Source organism: Leucopleurus acutus (genome assembly GCF_964270905.1).
Source record: "Leucopleurus acutus genome assembly, chromosome: 2".
Taxonomy (NCBI): domain Eukaryota; kingdom Metazoa; phylum Chordata; class Mammalia; order Artiodactyla; family Delphinidae; genus Leucopleurus; species Leucopleurus acutus.
The window spans coordinates 110,650,209-110,663,249 of record NC_139143.1 but is presented as its reverse complement, the minus strand read 5'-3'; the positions used below and the strand labels follow the sequence as shown (position 1 = coordinate 110,663,249).

The 13,041-nt window shown below is 38.0% G+C and overlaps 1 protein-coding gene across 3 annotated transcripts in view; it reads right to left on the bottom strand.

Moving 5' to 3' along the window:
- Nucleotides 1-1,638: 1,638 nt before the first annotated feature.
- Nucleotides 1,639-13,041, bottom strand: part of ARHGAP29 (Rho GTPase activating protein 29) — a 75,763-nt gene continuing 64,360 nt past the window's right edge. For all 3 annotated transcript variants that reach the window (XM_082832410.1, XM_082832408.1, XM_082832409.1), the window contains 6 exons: nucleotides 12,790-12,978; nucleotides 12,383-12,520; nucleotides 8,041-8,273; nucleotides 6,487-6,817; nucleotides 6,245-6,353; nucleotides 1,639-3,770 (listed from right to left, as the gene is read on the bottom strand). In XM_082832410.1, the coding sequence (XP_082688536.1) occupies nucleotides 2,887-3,770; nucleotides 6,245-6,353; nucleotides 6,487-6,817; nucleotides 8,041-8,273; nucleotides 12,383-12,520; nucleotides 12,790-12,978 (1,884 nt within the window). In that variant the 3' untranslated portion in view covers nucleotides 1,639-2,886. The remainder of the gene's footprint in view (nucleotides 3,771-6,244; nucleotides 6,354-6,486; nucleotides 6,818-8,040; nucleotides 8,274-12,382; nucleotides 12,521-12,789; nucleotides 12,979-13,041) is intronic.

The window sequence follows — 13,041 nt, the reverse complement described above, 5'->3', positions numbered from 1 at the left end:
ATTAAAAAAAACTTATCAAAATTGGTGAATTTTTGTGTAATTTTAATATTGAAGATGGAAGAAATAAGCAACATTTTTGGCATATTATGCTTTACTATTTCAAGAAAGGTAAAAACGCAACTGAAACGCAAAAAAAACAAGATTTGTGCAGTGTATGGAAAGGTGCTGTGACTGACTGAATGTGTCAGAAGTGGTTTGTGAAGTTTTGTGTTGGAGATTTCTCGCTGGACGATGCTCCATGGTCCGGTAGACCAGCTGAGTCGATAGTGATCAAATCGAGACATTAATTGAGAACAATCAACGTTATACCATGTGGGAGATAGCCTACATACTCAAAGTACCCTAATCAAGCGCTGAAAATCATTTGCACCAGCTTGGCTATGTTAATCGCTTTGATCTTGGGTTCCACATAAGTGAAAAAAACCTTCTTGACCATATTTCTGCATGGGATTCTCTACTGCAACATAATGAAAACATTCAATTTTTAAAACAAATTGTGACGGGAGATGAAAAGTGGATACTGTACAACAGTGTGGAACAGAAGAGATCATGGGGCAAGTGAAATGAACCACCACCAAACACACCAAAGGCCGGTCTTCATCCAAAGAAGGTGATGTTGTGTATATGGTGGGATTGGAAGGGAGTCCTCTATTATGAGCTCCTTCTGGAAAAGCAAATGATTAATTCCAACAGGTACTGCTCCCAGTTAGACCAACTGAAAGCAGCACTCGACGAAAAGCATCTGGAATTAGGCAACAGAAAACACATTATCTTTCATCAGGATAACATAAGACTGCATGTTTCTATGATGACCAGGCAAAAACTGTTATAGCTTGGCTGGGAAGTTCTCATTCATCTGCCGTATTCACCAGACACTGCACCTTTGGATTTCCATTTATTTTGGTCTTTACAAAATTCTCTTAATGGAAAACATTTCTGGAAGACTGTAAAAGACACCTGGAACAGTTCTTTGCTCAAAGAGATAAAAAGTTTTGGGAAGATGTAATTATGAAGTTGCCTAAAAAATGGAAGAAGGTAGTGGAACAAAACAGTGAATACATGTTGAATAAAGTTCTTGGTGAAAATGAAAAATATGTCTTTTATTTTTACTTAAAACCCGAAGAAACATTATGGTCAACCATCAGAATCTGGCAGCCCTGTGTTTTTGACTCCAACTGTTACACCTGTGGAACGTAGAGCACATTATTTACCTAAGCGTCAGTTTCCTTATCCATAACACAAGAATAATAAAGTACTTACCTACCCATTATAGGATGCTGTAAACTTGAAATAATTTATGTGGAACTTAGCAGAGTTCATGGCACGCAGAAGGGGCTCAATCAATGTTGGCTCTTATTTTCTTTTTAGGTTTTCATACCAATACAATTCTTTTATATTTTTTACAATGAGGACTAAAAACCAGGCTCCAGTACAAAAAGATTTGGGCTATTCTTTCTTCCTAGTCCTTAATGTCATATAGAACTATAGAACAACTTCCCATAAAATGAATTCCATGTTGTAGTCAAGGGACATATGAGCCCCAAGTGCTGACCACTAAGCCAATGGTTAATAAACCTTAGAGTCTCACACCCTAAGAGGCAACAATTTCAGAGAAACCACAAGAACTTGAAATAATTTAACAGGTTAATGTATATATTTTTTATCAAGTATAACATGGTCATACAAAAGCATTTGTTACAAATATAATTCACACATATAAAAAGAGGCTATTTTATTTTTTTGTCCCTTTTATATCCTATTTTACACAAAACGACAAAACCAAGAAAATAACAGAACTATACTAGTTCCAAAAACTGGGAATTTTATAAATGAAATATATCCAATCATCTATACCTCCTCTCAAATTCCAAACAATGAGGCTTATTGAATTATACTTAGAATCAACTTAAATAAATCTTTGTATGATTCAGATGAAACATACATTGTCAATGGTTATAAACTCAGGTAGAAAAAGTACATAAAATTATTCATAAGTGAAAACACTTCATACAAAAGAAAGGTTTTTTTTTTTTAAAGAAAATCCCAGACAATATTAAAAGGAAAGGCACTGAATTTTAAAACACTGTTTTGGACTATTATATAAAATACCAAAAGTTTCAGAGCTTTTGAACAACAAAAGTTTATGCAGAACAAAGCCGAGAAGTGAAAATTACTAAATGTATAATAGCTAAAACCAAATAAGACATGACTGAACTATACAATTTGGAAACATGCTTAAGTGCATTTTCTTTGTACAATTCAACTGCCTCTCACGTGTAAAATCTGGCAATTAATTAAAATGCAATTAAATACAGATTTGCAAGCCTTTTGGCCATTACGCAAATACGAAAAAGTTAAGTGACTCGCCAATTGAAAAATACAAGGTTACACACATACCATAAAAGCACAAATGGTCAAAGATACACTATAAAATTGTGTGAAAAAACAATCATACCAAACAAAGATCTTTCAGGCACTTGCACTCAGAAACATTCCTTTTATAAATAAGCATGTAGTTTCACGTCAAAAAAATAAAGCTGATTTCCTCAATTGCACCTATTAGTTGATAGCTATATCATATATTAGGGATGCACTTAAATGGACCATATTATGGGGAATCAACTGAACTTTAAAAAACATGAGTCTATCTATTTATTCACAACTTCAAAAATACATATAATTCCAGTGAGGCACAGATGGGGCCCTATCAAAACATTCTGTCATTCAATATAACCAACACAGGATAACACAACACAACGACAAAAAACAAAATCCATGATTTGGCAATCCTATACAAGAGAGGCCCTGTCAAAAATTTCTTCCAGAAAACAAATACAACACCACAAAACAACAAAACAAAAAAAGAAAAACTGAATTCTGACAACCCTACACAAACTGTGGGATTTCATCTTCAAGGTCTTCAAACTGCTGCATTCGTTTTAGCCTCGGTCTCTGACATGCTGGATGTACACCAGGTAAGTCACGCTCTTCAGCCTTCTCTTTAGGCTTGCTAACCGGCTGCACGGGACCAGCTGATGCATTTTCAGAACCTGGAACTGATTTCAGCACGTGCTCCTGGGGAGCGTGAGTTGTGCAAGGGGGCACAGCTGCAGAGGATGTCACAGATTTCTCCTCATCCCCTCTCCCACTAGCAGCAGGAGCAGGTGGTTTATAAAACGTGGTCCAGTGCTGGGGCTGCAGTGTTCTGGGTGCTCTGACAGGAGCAGGAGGGCAGGAGTCAGAAGACCGTCTCTCTGACACCTGTCTGGCTGACCTGATGGGTTCTGTGTATGGCTTACTGGTGGTGCTGACTGGGTGGTCCCCACCACTCCTGATGCTCACTGACACTTCTCTTTCCTGGAATGCACTGGGCACAATCACTGCAGTCTTTGCAGTCAGGTCATTTTGTTCATACTGTTTCTCCCGAGTTTTCTGTAGAGGTTGCTGATCAAAGCCATCAAATTTGGAACAAACAATAGTTGGGGTGTCTTTTCTATTAACTCCTTCAAAGGTAGGATTCTTGCAAAACTTGTCTGAATTTACATTCCCCATATTTCTGCCAGTTCTCTCATTAGGAGAGCTTGCAAGAAGTAGTAGTCTGTCTACAGGCAAACTTACAGGTCTAATCTTGGTCCTTGGAGTATGCCTCTCGACACCATTTATTTCCCTATCGGACTTCAGAGTAGGCAGCTTGGAGGTTTTACAAACATCTTCCATCTTTTGTGATGCTGATTCAAGCTCTTGGTCTACAAGCAAACGCACTCTGTTGTCTGAAAAAGGAAAAGATTCATTTAAAAATCAAACTTTATGGCACGTAGTTAACAAGAGAGTCCAAATGAGTTATATAGAGGAACACCCTCTCAAAACAAGGGTCTTCATATATTTTTTCCAAGTTATTCTCTAGGCAGAGGAGTAAAATACTCATAAAATATTAAAGGTACACTTTGAATTAAAATGTTAGAATTCCACATTTATTTAAATCAATATAATAAACAGCTACAAAATTCACTGCAGGTTAGTGAAAAAAAACCACACTTGCTGATGTAGCTTCTCTTATGTGCTGTGTATGAACAAGTATTTGCTGGCTGAAAGGGTTGTCACGATTTCAACAGGCAGATATTGGTGTGTCACCCTCAGAAAAGTTACACCAATGTACATGCCAGCCAAATGCAAGCATGCCCTGAATCCTAAGGCTTTTGCCAACTCAACCTGCTTTTCAGTTACATTCAACCCACAGTGAGAGCACATCATATTAAATGCCTTCGATGCCCTCATCTTATCAACTGATAAATGGACTATCATATTCATCCTGTCTGATTAAGGTTGAATAGTTTTATTTTAAGTAAAAAATGCCATTCTCTTTATTTGCTGTTTACTCCCAGACGTACTTTCTTCTCTTTCCTATCAAGTCTGGACCCATGTTTTCTCAAACTGGGACCCTGAACTCCTTCAGACCCTATCCTTTTTTGTAGCATCTCCCCTAAAATAGTCCCATTTCTGGTAAGTTCTGGCCTTCTGCTCATGCTCCTCTTTTGGGCAGCGGTCTGCAAACAGCAACCCATCAGAATGACTTGACAGTCCTTACCTCATCTGACCTTTCTCCTTACCTGAGACTGTGGACCTCTCTTCTCTGGGCTTCCAGGACAGTGCTCTCTTGTTCTGATTTCCCAGGTGCTTCCCCACGTGTATAAAACACCCTAAGGGACCTGACACACTGTGGTCAGGCTGTAGGCACCAAAGTGCATTCTTTTTTTTTTAAAGAAGATGTTGGGGGTAGGAGTTTATTAATTAATTTATTTTTGTTGTGTTGGGTCTTTGTTTCTGTGTGAGGGCTTTCTCTAGTTGTGGCAAGTGGGGGCCACTCTTCATTGCGGTGGGTGGGCCTCTCACTATCGCGGCCTCTGTTTTTGCGGAGCACAGGCTCCAGATGCGCAGGCTCAGTAGTTGTGGCTCACGGGCCTAGCTTCTCCGTGGCATGTGGGATCTTCCCAGACCAGGGCTCGAACCCGTGTCCCCTGCATTAGCAGGCAGATTCTCAACCACTGTGCCACCAGGGAAGCCCCAAAGTGCATTCTTAAGTTCTAAGGGAAAAAACTTGAGTGTAATGGGTAAGAGTGCAGACTCTGAACCCCATCTGCCAGGTTTAACTCAGCTCTACCCCTTCTGCACTAGGCAAGGCAATCTCACTGCCCCTCAGTGTCTTCATCTGTCAAAAGGAATCATAATTTTATCTATGATTATATGTGGCCTAAAAGATCTAACCATGAAAAGTGCTTATTTATCTGGTATACAGTTAGCCCTTGAAAAATGACATTTATTTTCATTACTATTCCGAATTGGGAGCCCTAGCTCATGGAATAGTGAAATAATCACAGACATAGGTCCAAATACTGAACAATTTATTAGGGGCATGACCTCTGACATTATTTAACCTCTCTCTGACTATTAGGCTATGGGTTGAACGGGGCTATTACTACCTATTTATAGCACAGAATTGTTGATAAATGGAATCAAACAATAAGCACAGTGCTTAGCACAGAGCAGGCAGGTACTTAGTGAATGTTAGCTCCCTTACTTTTTAGACCTGTCAGGCTGTGATCACTAATACTTCATTATACTCAAATTTAAAATATATGGCTGCACTTAAAAAAACTGCAAGTTAGCTCTAGTGATGTACAGAATTATAGTAACAAGTGGAAGCCTTTCCACAAATGAATAGCTTGGTAGCTATCACTGAAACTAAAATTACCATACAGTGAATAAAATGATTACAGTCAAGGAAATTAAAAAGATATACACATAAGTGTGCTTAATGTGTTACAGGCAGGCAACAGGAAAAGGCATTTGAAAAAAATTTTAGAGGTTTTTTGAGTCTAACTTTTTTGAATTTTAGGAGTCTAGTTGATACCTTATGAGTAATGAGATCAATACAATGATCTATAGTAATAGAAGATGCTAATGAATCATCATACTGCTTACCAGATTCTGCCTTGACTTTAATTAATGGCAAAAATAAAAATAAAAAAAGTTTTCAGAACACAAAACACACCTTCGAACTCCAAGTCTTTTTATAAGAAGGGTTATTGTAAAGAATGAAGGCAACTTTCTTAATGGCTGGCAAAGATGCATTTACTAACGAAGCTTCTTTCTCTGACTTCTCTTAACGCCACTCACCTTGGCTTTTAATCATGGTTTATTGGGACAGTTTTAAGTCAGCAAATATGCATTTTACATGGCCACTCACCAATGAGACATGCATCACATTTTTCGAATGCATTTTGCTTCCGTTCTGATTCCTCAAATGATGCAGTGGATTCAAAACTCTTGCTTTCACTATCTGCAGCATGGATATCCTGTGGATGGAAGAAAATTTTTAAACTTGAAGAAGCAAAACACACCTCAAAATAAACAGTTCAAAGATTCTTAACTTATTAATAACGTGAACATTACAAAGATCCAACACAATTCCATAAGAGCAAAACTCACTTCCTTTGAAGAGAAAAACAGTGACTTCGTAGAATGTTCTGGATCTCTTTCTTCTGGTGATAACAGAGGCTTCGGAAGATAGCCTTGGTCAACCTGAGGTGCTCCACCACCTGCACTACACACAGCTATATCTTGTGGCTGTAGGGACCCATCGAAGATCTTCTGTGAGTAGGTAATGAGGAACTCCACCAACCTCGCTTGATTTGAATAGTCAGCAAGAGAGGAGATGGTGATAGGAGCAGCTGTGGGTCTTGGCCTAATGAGACTTGGTCCAAATATCACCCCCAAGTTTCTGGAGTTCATTTTGTTTTCTTCTGCATGATCTACGACTCTGTGATGCAGAACACAAAAGGCTGTATTAGATTTCCTTGACAGCCGTTTACTATGGGCTGGGAAGGGTGGAGGAAAAAATGGGCTGCAGAAGTCTAGGGAAAGGATCTATTTATTTGCTTAAATACTGACCACACACCAAGTTGGGTTTCACAGTATTAGGATTAAATATAAGTAAGTAGAAGGAACCAGTACAGTTTTACCAGCAGAAATTAAAACACACCCCTAAAAGCTGCATCCCACCTTAGTAAATATATATTACATCCTCCCAAGTCCATATGCTGGAAACTTTCTATCTCACTGCTAGTCTCCAAGCCTAGTTGAGCCTAAGGATCTCTCTGCTTTATTGCCAATCCCACTGCTCTGACCTTACCTCAAGCTCTCATCACCTTTTATTTCTCTGGCTATTCAAAGATATCCGAACTGAAGTAAATAAATACCTCCCCTCCAACCTATTCTCCATATTGCTGCCATAAAGATCTAATAGGCAAACCTGAGCATGTTAAATTCCCGGCTAAAAATTCTTTAGTGAGTACAGAAAGAAGACAGTCGACTCATCTGCCAGGTATGTATGACTTTACCAGGACTCCTCCAGCTCACTTTGTGCTACGCTTGCTATATCCTGGCCTGACCAAATTACTTAAATGTCCTCAAAAGCAAAATGATCTCTTGTGTCTCTGTGTCTATTACCCTCTGCCTGGAATGCTCTTTTGTACATTCTCTGTCACCAAACCATTACTCAGTTCTTCAAGTCTGGCTCAGGGTTACCTTCCCTGATTCATGACCCCCTCTCCCCCATCTTCCACTGCATGTTGAGCAAAGTTCCGTGAGAACAAGAATGATGCTGTGCTGCACTTGTGTGCGGGTCTGCCCCTCAAGCTGACAAGCACAACAGATGACAGAAACCTTATATTTGCATCCTAATTTCCCCAGCCAGAGCCTGGCATATAAGTGGCATCTGAGGGAAAGATGTTGGCTGCATGAACACATATTCAATGTCTCTCTTTCCCTAACACATAATAGAAATGAAACATTCAATGTAAAAACAATACCACAAGAGTGTGAATGTACTTAATACTACTGAACTGTACACTTAAAAATGGCTAAAATGGTAAATTTATATGTTATGTGTATGTTACCACAATTTTTAAAAAACCCATAAAACCCGAAAAACTGATCAATTATCCACCCACTAATCAATGTCTGTCTTACTCAAATTCTTACCGCTTAAGATGAACTATGAGGTAATGAAGGCTGTTAAAATTTGATGCTGGCAATTGTCTTAGAAGATCCTTGCTTTTTAGAAGAATTCGGTTTATTTCTATGCACGTACTTGGACATTTTTTGTCCTCAGGATTATCCTTTTTCATCTCTTGTTCTTCATTTACATGTTGGATCTCTATTGCAAGGTCTATAAATTCCTTGTACAATCGGAATAAAATAAATGGTTCTGGTAGCTAAAGAAATAAAATTACATTAGAAATATCATTCTGCCCATTTTTTCCCTGTTAATAACCTACTGAATAGCTACTGAGTGGTTTAGCATGTTCTTTTTAGAGTAACAAGACTTAAGGTCAATCACATTTAGAAATGTACATGTCTCATCACAAGGAAAAATATTTTTCTATTTCTTTAATTTTGTATCTGTATGAGATGATGGATGTTCACTAAACTTACTGTGATAATCATTTCCTGATGTGTGTAAGTCAAATCGTTGTGCTGCACACCTTAAACTTATACAGTGCTGTATGTCAATTATATCTCAATACAACTAGAAGAAAAAAAATTACACCCAAGAACAAGAAAAAAAAGAAATGTACATATGTTTGCTAGATGTGATCTATAAAGTAAATCTGATATCACCATACATTATATCTATATTAAAAATGACTTAACTGGTAATCAGTAAAACTCTAAACCTAAAGCCACATGATATGATCTTAAAACTCTGATAGATATGCTATACCAATTACATTCATGACTGCCCCAAAGTTAGCATGATCTTCAACTATTTTATTAAAACAAACCCAGGATAATATGCAACATAAGTCACATTAATTAGAAAAAGCTTATTTTCTGTTGGTATGGGGGAGAGAGAGAACAAAAAGCTATAGGGTGCTTGTGTTTTACTCGGGCCAGATTGAAGATTAGCAAAAGACGATATGACTTACGAGAAAGAAACTGTCAACATTTTGTCATCCAATTTTTAAATACAACTTGAATTGCCATAAGTAGGTCAAAAAAAGTTCCTCTCTCAAACTGTCAATGGGCATACCACCTTGATCTGTCTACTGGCATAACTGATTTCAATGATTCCACTGCTCAGCGATGGAAAATACAGCATCTCTCTGGCTAGCTGATGTCCTACAACATCTGTGGTGAGGTAGGCACCACTTCTCCAGTTTCCCCTTCTGTTCCCAGAGAGGGGAAGCCTTGAGATTAATTTCTACCTCTACCATCTTGGTCACTCTCGGAGCTTCAGATTTCCCACATGGTAATGAGTAAATAAAGGCTACTCTCTTAACACTGTAAGAATTGAGCATGGCTTCCCACACTAAAGCTTTGGTCCCATAGTATTCCTAGGATAAAATGAGAGCTGATAGTATTGGACCCCATTTATTTCCTCTCCTCCACTGAATAAAAGAAATAAAGGATGATTCATTATGAGATTAAAAGTCATTCAAAGACACTGTTTCCACTTCTCAGTTAAGAATCCTATAAAATGTGATTGAAGAGATATCAATAGTTTCCTGGGCTAATGTGGCACATCCAACATTTGTACCTAATTTCTTTCCCTCCTACCACCCCACTGAAATACAGTTAAGCCTACAGGACTGGAAGAACAGGAATGGGGACAAAAGTAACATTTCACAGGCTGAAGAGGAGGTGAACAAGTGCTGACGTAGCACTCCTGAGAAAGCTGAAATTCCAAACTGAGAACCAACATGATTTAGCGGATCCTAAGGAGACTCAGGGATTGTCAGACTAGGTCCTCTGATCTCGGGGAAGGGTGAGCTATCTGAACAGCATTAGATTTCCAGACCCTTGTCTCCACTCCATGCTCCTGAGCAACCTCAGAAGTCTGGGGATTTCTTCTCTGGGCAGTGTGAAACAGAGGGTCTCTGGACGGGCAATGCCAAGCACAAGGAACAGGGGGGCAACTATCTTAAAATAAGGATTTAATGACTGTGTGCCTGCTGAATGCAGAGATCCTGGAGCTTCTGACCTAACACGGCTCCCAGAGTTCTGGAACCATACCTGTAGGCAGGGAAAGACCTTTCTCTGGGGTATCAGACCAGCCCAAGAGCAGAGAACTAGAGATACAGACCTCAGGTACTCCCCAAACAGCTCTCCTAGATAACACTACAGTAAAGCTCAAAATCTTCAAAGCCTTCATGTATTCAGGAGCTTCTGGATAGATTTCAGTTCCCAAAGCTTTAATTTTAAGGAGACAACTATGGAAGACAGAGTCAAAATAAGTAGGAAAAAAACCAACCTGAAGGTCTACAACTGTGCTGTCAATATCGTGGCCACTATCCACATATGGCTACTGAGCAGTGGCAAGGTGGCTGCTTCAAACTAACATGTGCTCTAGATGAAAAGTATATACCATACTTCCCAGAGTCAGGGCCAAAAAGGTAAATGTTTCATTAATAATTTAAGAATACTGATTAGATGTTCAGATAATATTTTCAATATGTTGAATAAAATATTAAAATTAACTTCACCTGTTTCTTTTTATGTGGCTACTAGATAATTTAATATTATATATAGGGCTCACATTATATTTCTATTGGATGGGGCTAGAAGCTAAGCAGAGGAAAGAATCCTCTTTAAAAAAAGCTACGAATAGTTCAGGTAGAAGAGATGCTGCATTCAATTTAAAAAAGAATGCTATAAAAGGGACAGAAAACCAGAATTCTTGGAAATTAAAAGACGATCTCAGAAATAAAATAGTTTACAGTAGGAATGGAAGAAAAAGCTGAGGAAGTTTCTTAGAAGGTGTTAAAAGAAAACAAAAACAAATGAAATTAGGGAAAAGGGAAGGAAACTAGAGAACCACTGTGGTTGTTAAGTATCCAAATATAAGTTCTAGAAAGAAAATAGAGAGGAGGAAATGAGCAAGAAAATTAAAGTTCCAAGAACTAAAGGACAAGTAAGCAGAATGACAGAGCTTGTGGACTGCCTGAAACCACGGATGAAAATACACCCACATCAAGGCATACACTGTGAAATTTTAGGATAATGGAGAGAAAAAGAAGATTCTACAAGCTTTCAGAGAGAAAACAATAGGCCACATAAAAAGAATCAGGAATGAGAAGGATTTCAGGCTTCAAAGAGAATAAAAAAACACCTTCAAATTTCTGAAGAAAAATAATTTTCAGCCTACAGTACTATAAACTTTCACAGTATCCCCATTCAAGAAAGCAGAATAAATACATTTACAGATCAAACAGTTTCAAATATTTACTCTTATTCCACCTTGCTCAAAGATGGGCATAACCAAAACAGGACAATAAATAAAAAACAGGAAGACATGACACAGAAGACAGGTGTTCCCTCACAGAATTGGGTAGAGAAGAGAGATCCCAGGATGACAGCTCTTCACCATATTAAAAAGGACCCAGATGAAGAACAAAGCTCCTGAGATGGACACAGTGAGGACCATCGTCACTATGCTCTCCGTAACTGTCTCTTCACTTTCACCCAAGGACAGAGAGCTTCACCCAAGGACAGAATGCAGCTGGGCTTGTCCCAAATCTTTTGTACTTGGCTTATCATAACAATGTGCTGGTTGTTCCTGTAACCCTTCCAGGAACTGCTGCCTGAGCCACTATGGCCACTTACTTCACCCACAGAAGCGTTTTCTCCTATAGCATGCAGGTACAAGAGTGAGCAAAGAAAGAGAAAATATAGAGCACGTCCACTCCCGACCACATTCCTGCTGAATTTACAGTACCTCGTTTATAGGATAGCCCTGCCCCCCAACTAAGGTGAACTTCATGTTCCCTGAATGCATTCACACCTTGACTACTAACCTCCCACAATAGTTATTTTAAAATATCTATGAAAGTAAAGCCAAACTATGACCCAGACACTGTTCTATTTATTGGCTGAATTCTTCATATAACAGTGTGAATGGTGGACTTTTCTTAAACAGCCAGATTTATGCTTTCTACTCAGTTTTCTAGAACTTAATGATCTATTGTTTAGGAATACACAACAGGTATTAAAACTATTAAGAAAAGAGAGGGAGGTATTAACATGGTTAGGAAAGACCACTGGGTAGAGCTGTGGGCTACAACTGGGGAGGGGCAAACAGGGGCCTTCTATAAGGTATAGTGATATTTTATTTCCTTAAGCTAGGTGATGGAAAATGAGTTTTTACTATTATGGGTCTTTAAATTGTACATATATTTTATACACTCTTTGATCTGTACATTAATAATTGGAAAGATATTAACATGGTCTATGTCAATGAAAAAATATGTGTGGCAAACATCAGCAAACCGCAAATTATATTTTTGCTCTATTTAATGGTAAATTTCAAGGCTAAAAACTTTACCTGTCGAAGGTATAATTTCAAGACATCACAGATGTCATGTGAACTAAATTCTGAAATGTCTACCAAGTGCATTCCATTTTCCAATGCTTGACACAGTTTTTCAGTTTTTATTTTGTTTCCACATACACGATAAATTCCCTTGAGAAGAAAAGAGAAAAAATTTTGCAAAATTCTGCTTCAGTACAAATGATTAAATGCAGACCTCTAAATATACTTAATGTCTACTTCAATTCTAAATATTTTAGGAAAAAACTAGGACCAAATGAGGTAATATTTTCCAAATAAATCTGAATAAATTCAGTTATTTAGTAAAAACTGAGAGCACTGTTCTCCTTTAGTGTCTCCTTATCATTAGAACAAATCACATTTACATTTAAAAATTCTTAATTTTAAAAGTTATAATGTACCTGTAGACACAAGGCTCTATTTTCAATCTCTGAGGCACATATTTTGAGTACAAAAGGGATGCCATCTGGTTCCTTTTTTGCAACTTGTGTGAATTCTGCTCCAAATAAGTGTATTTTCCCCAGAAGTTTCTGATGACCACAGATGATGACTAAATTTTCCAAACACTTTCGGTGACAAACAAGGAGACACTACAAGAAAATGAAAGTCTAAAATGGTTAACTCACCTTAAAACTATTCACAACTGGACAAAC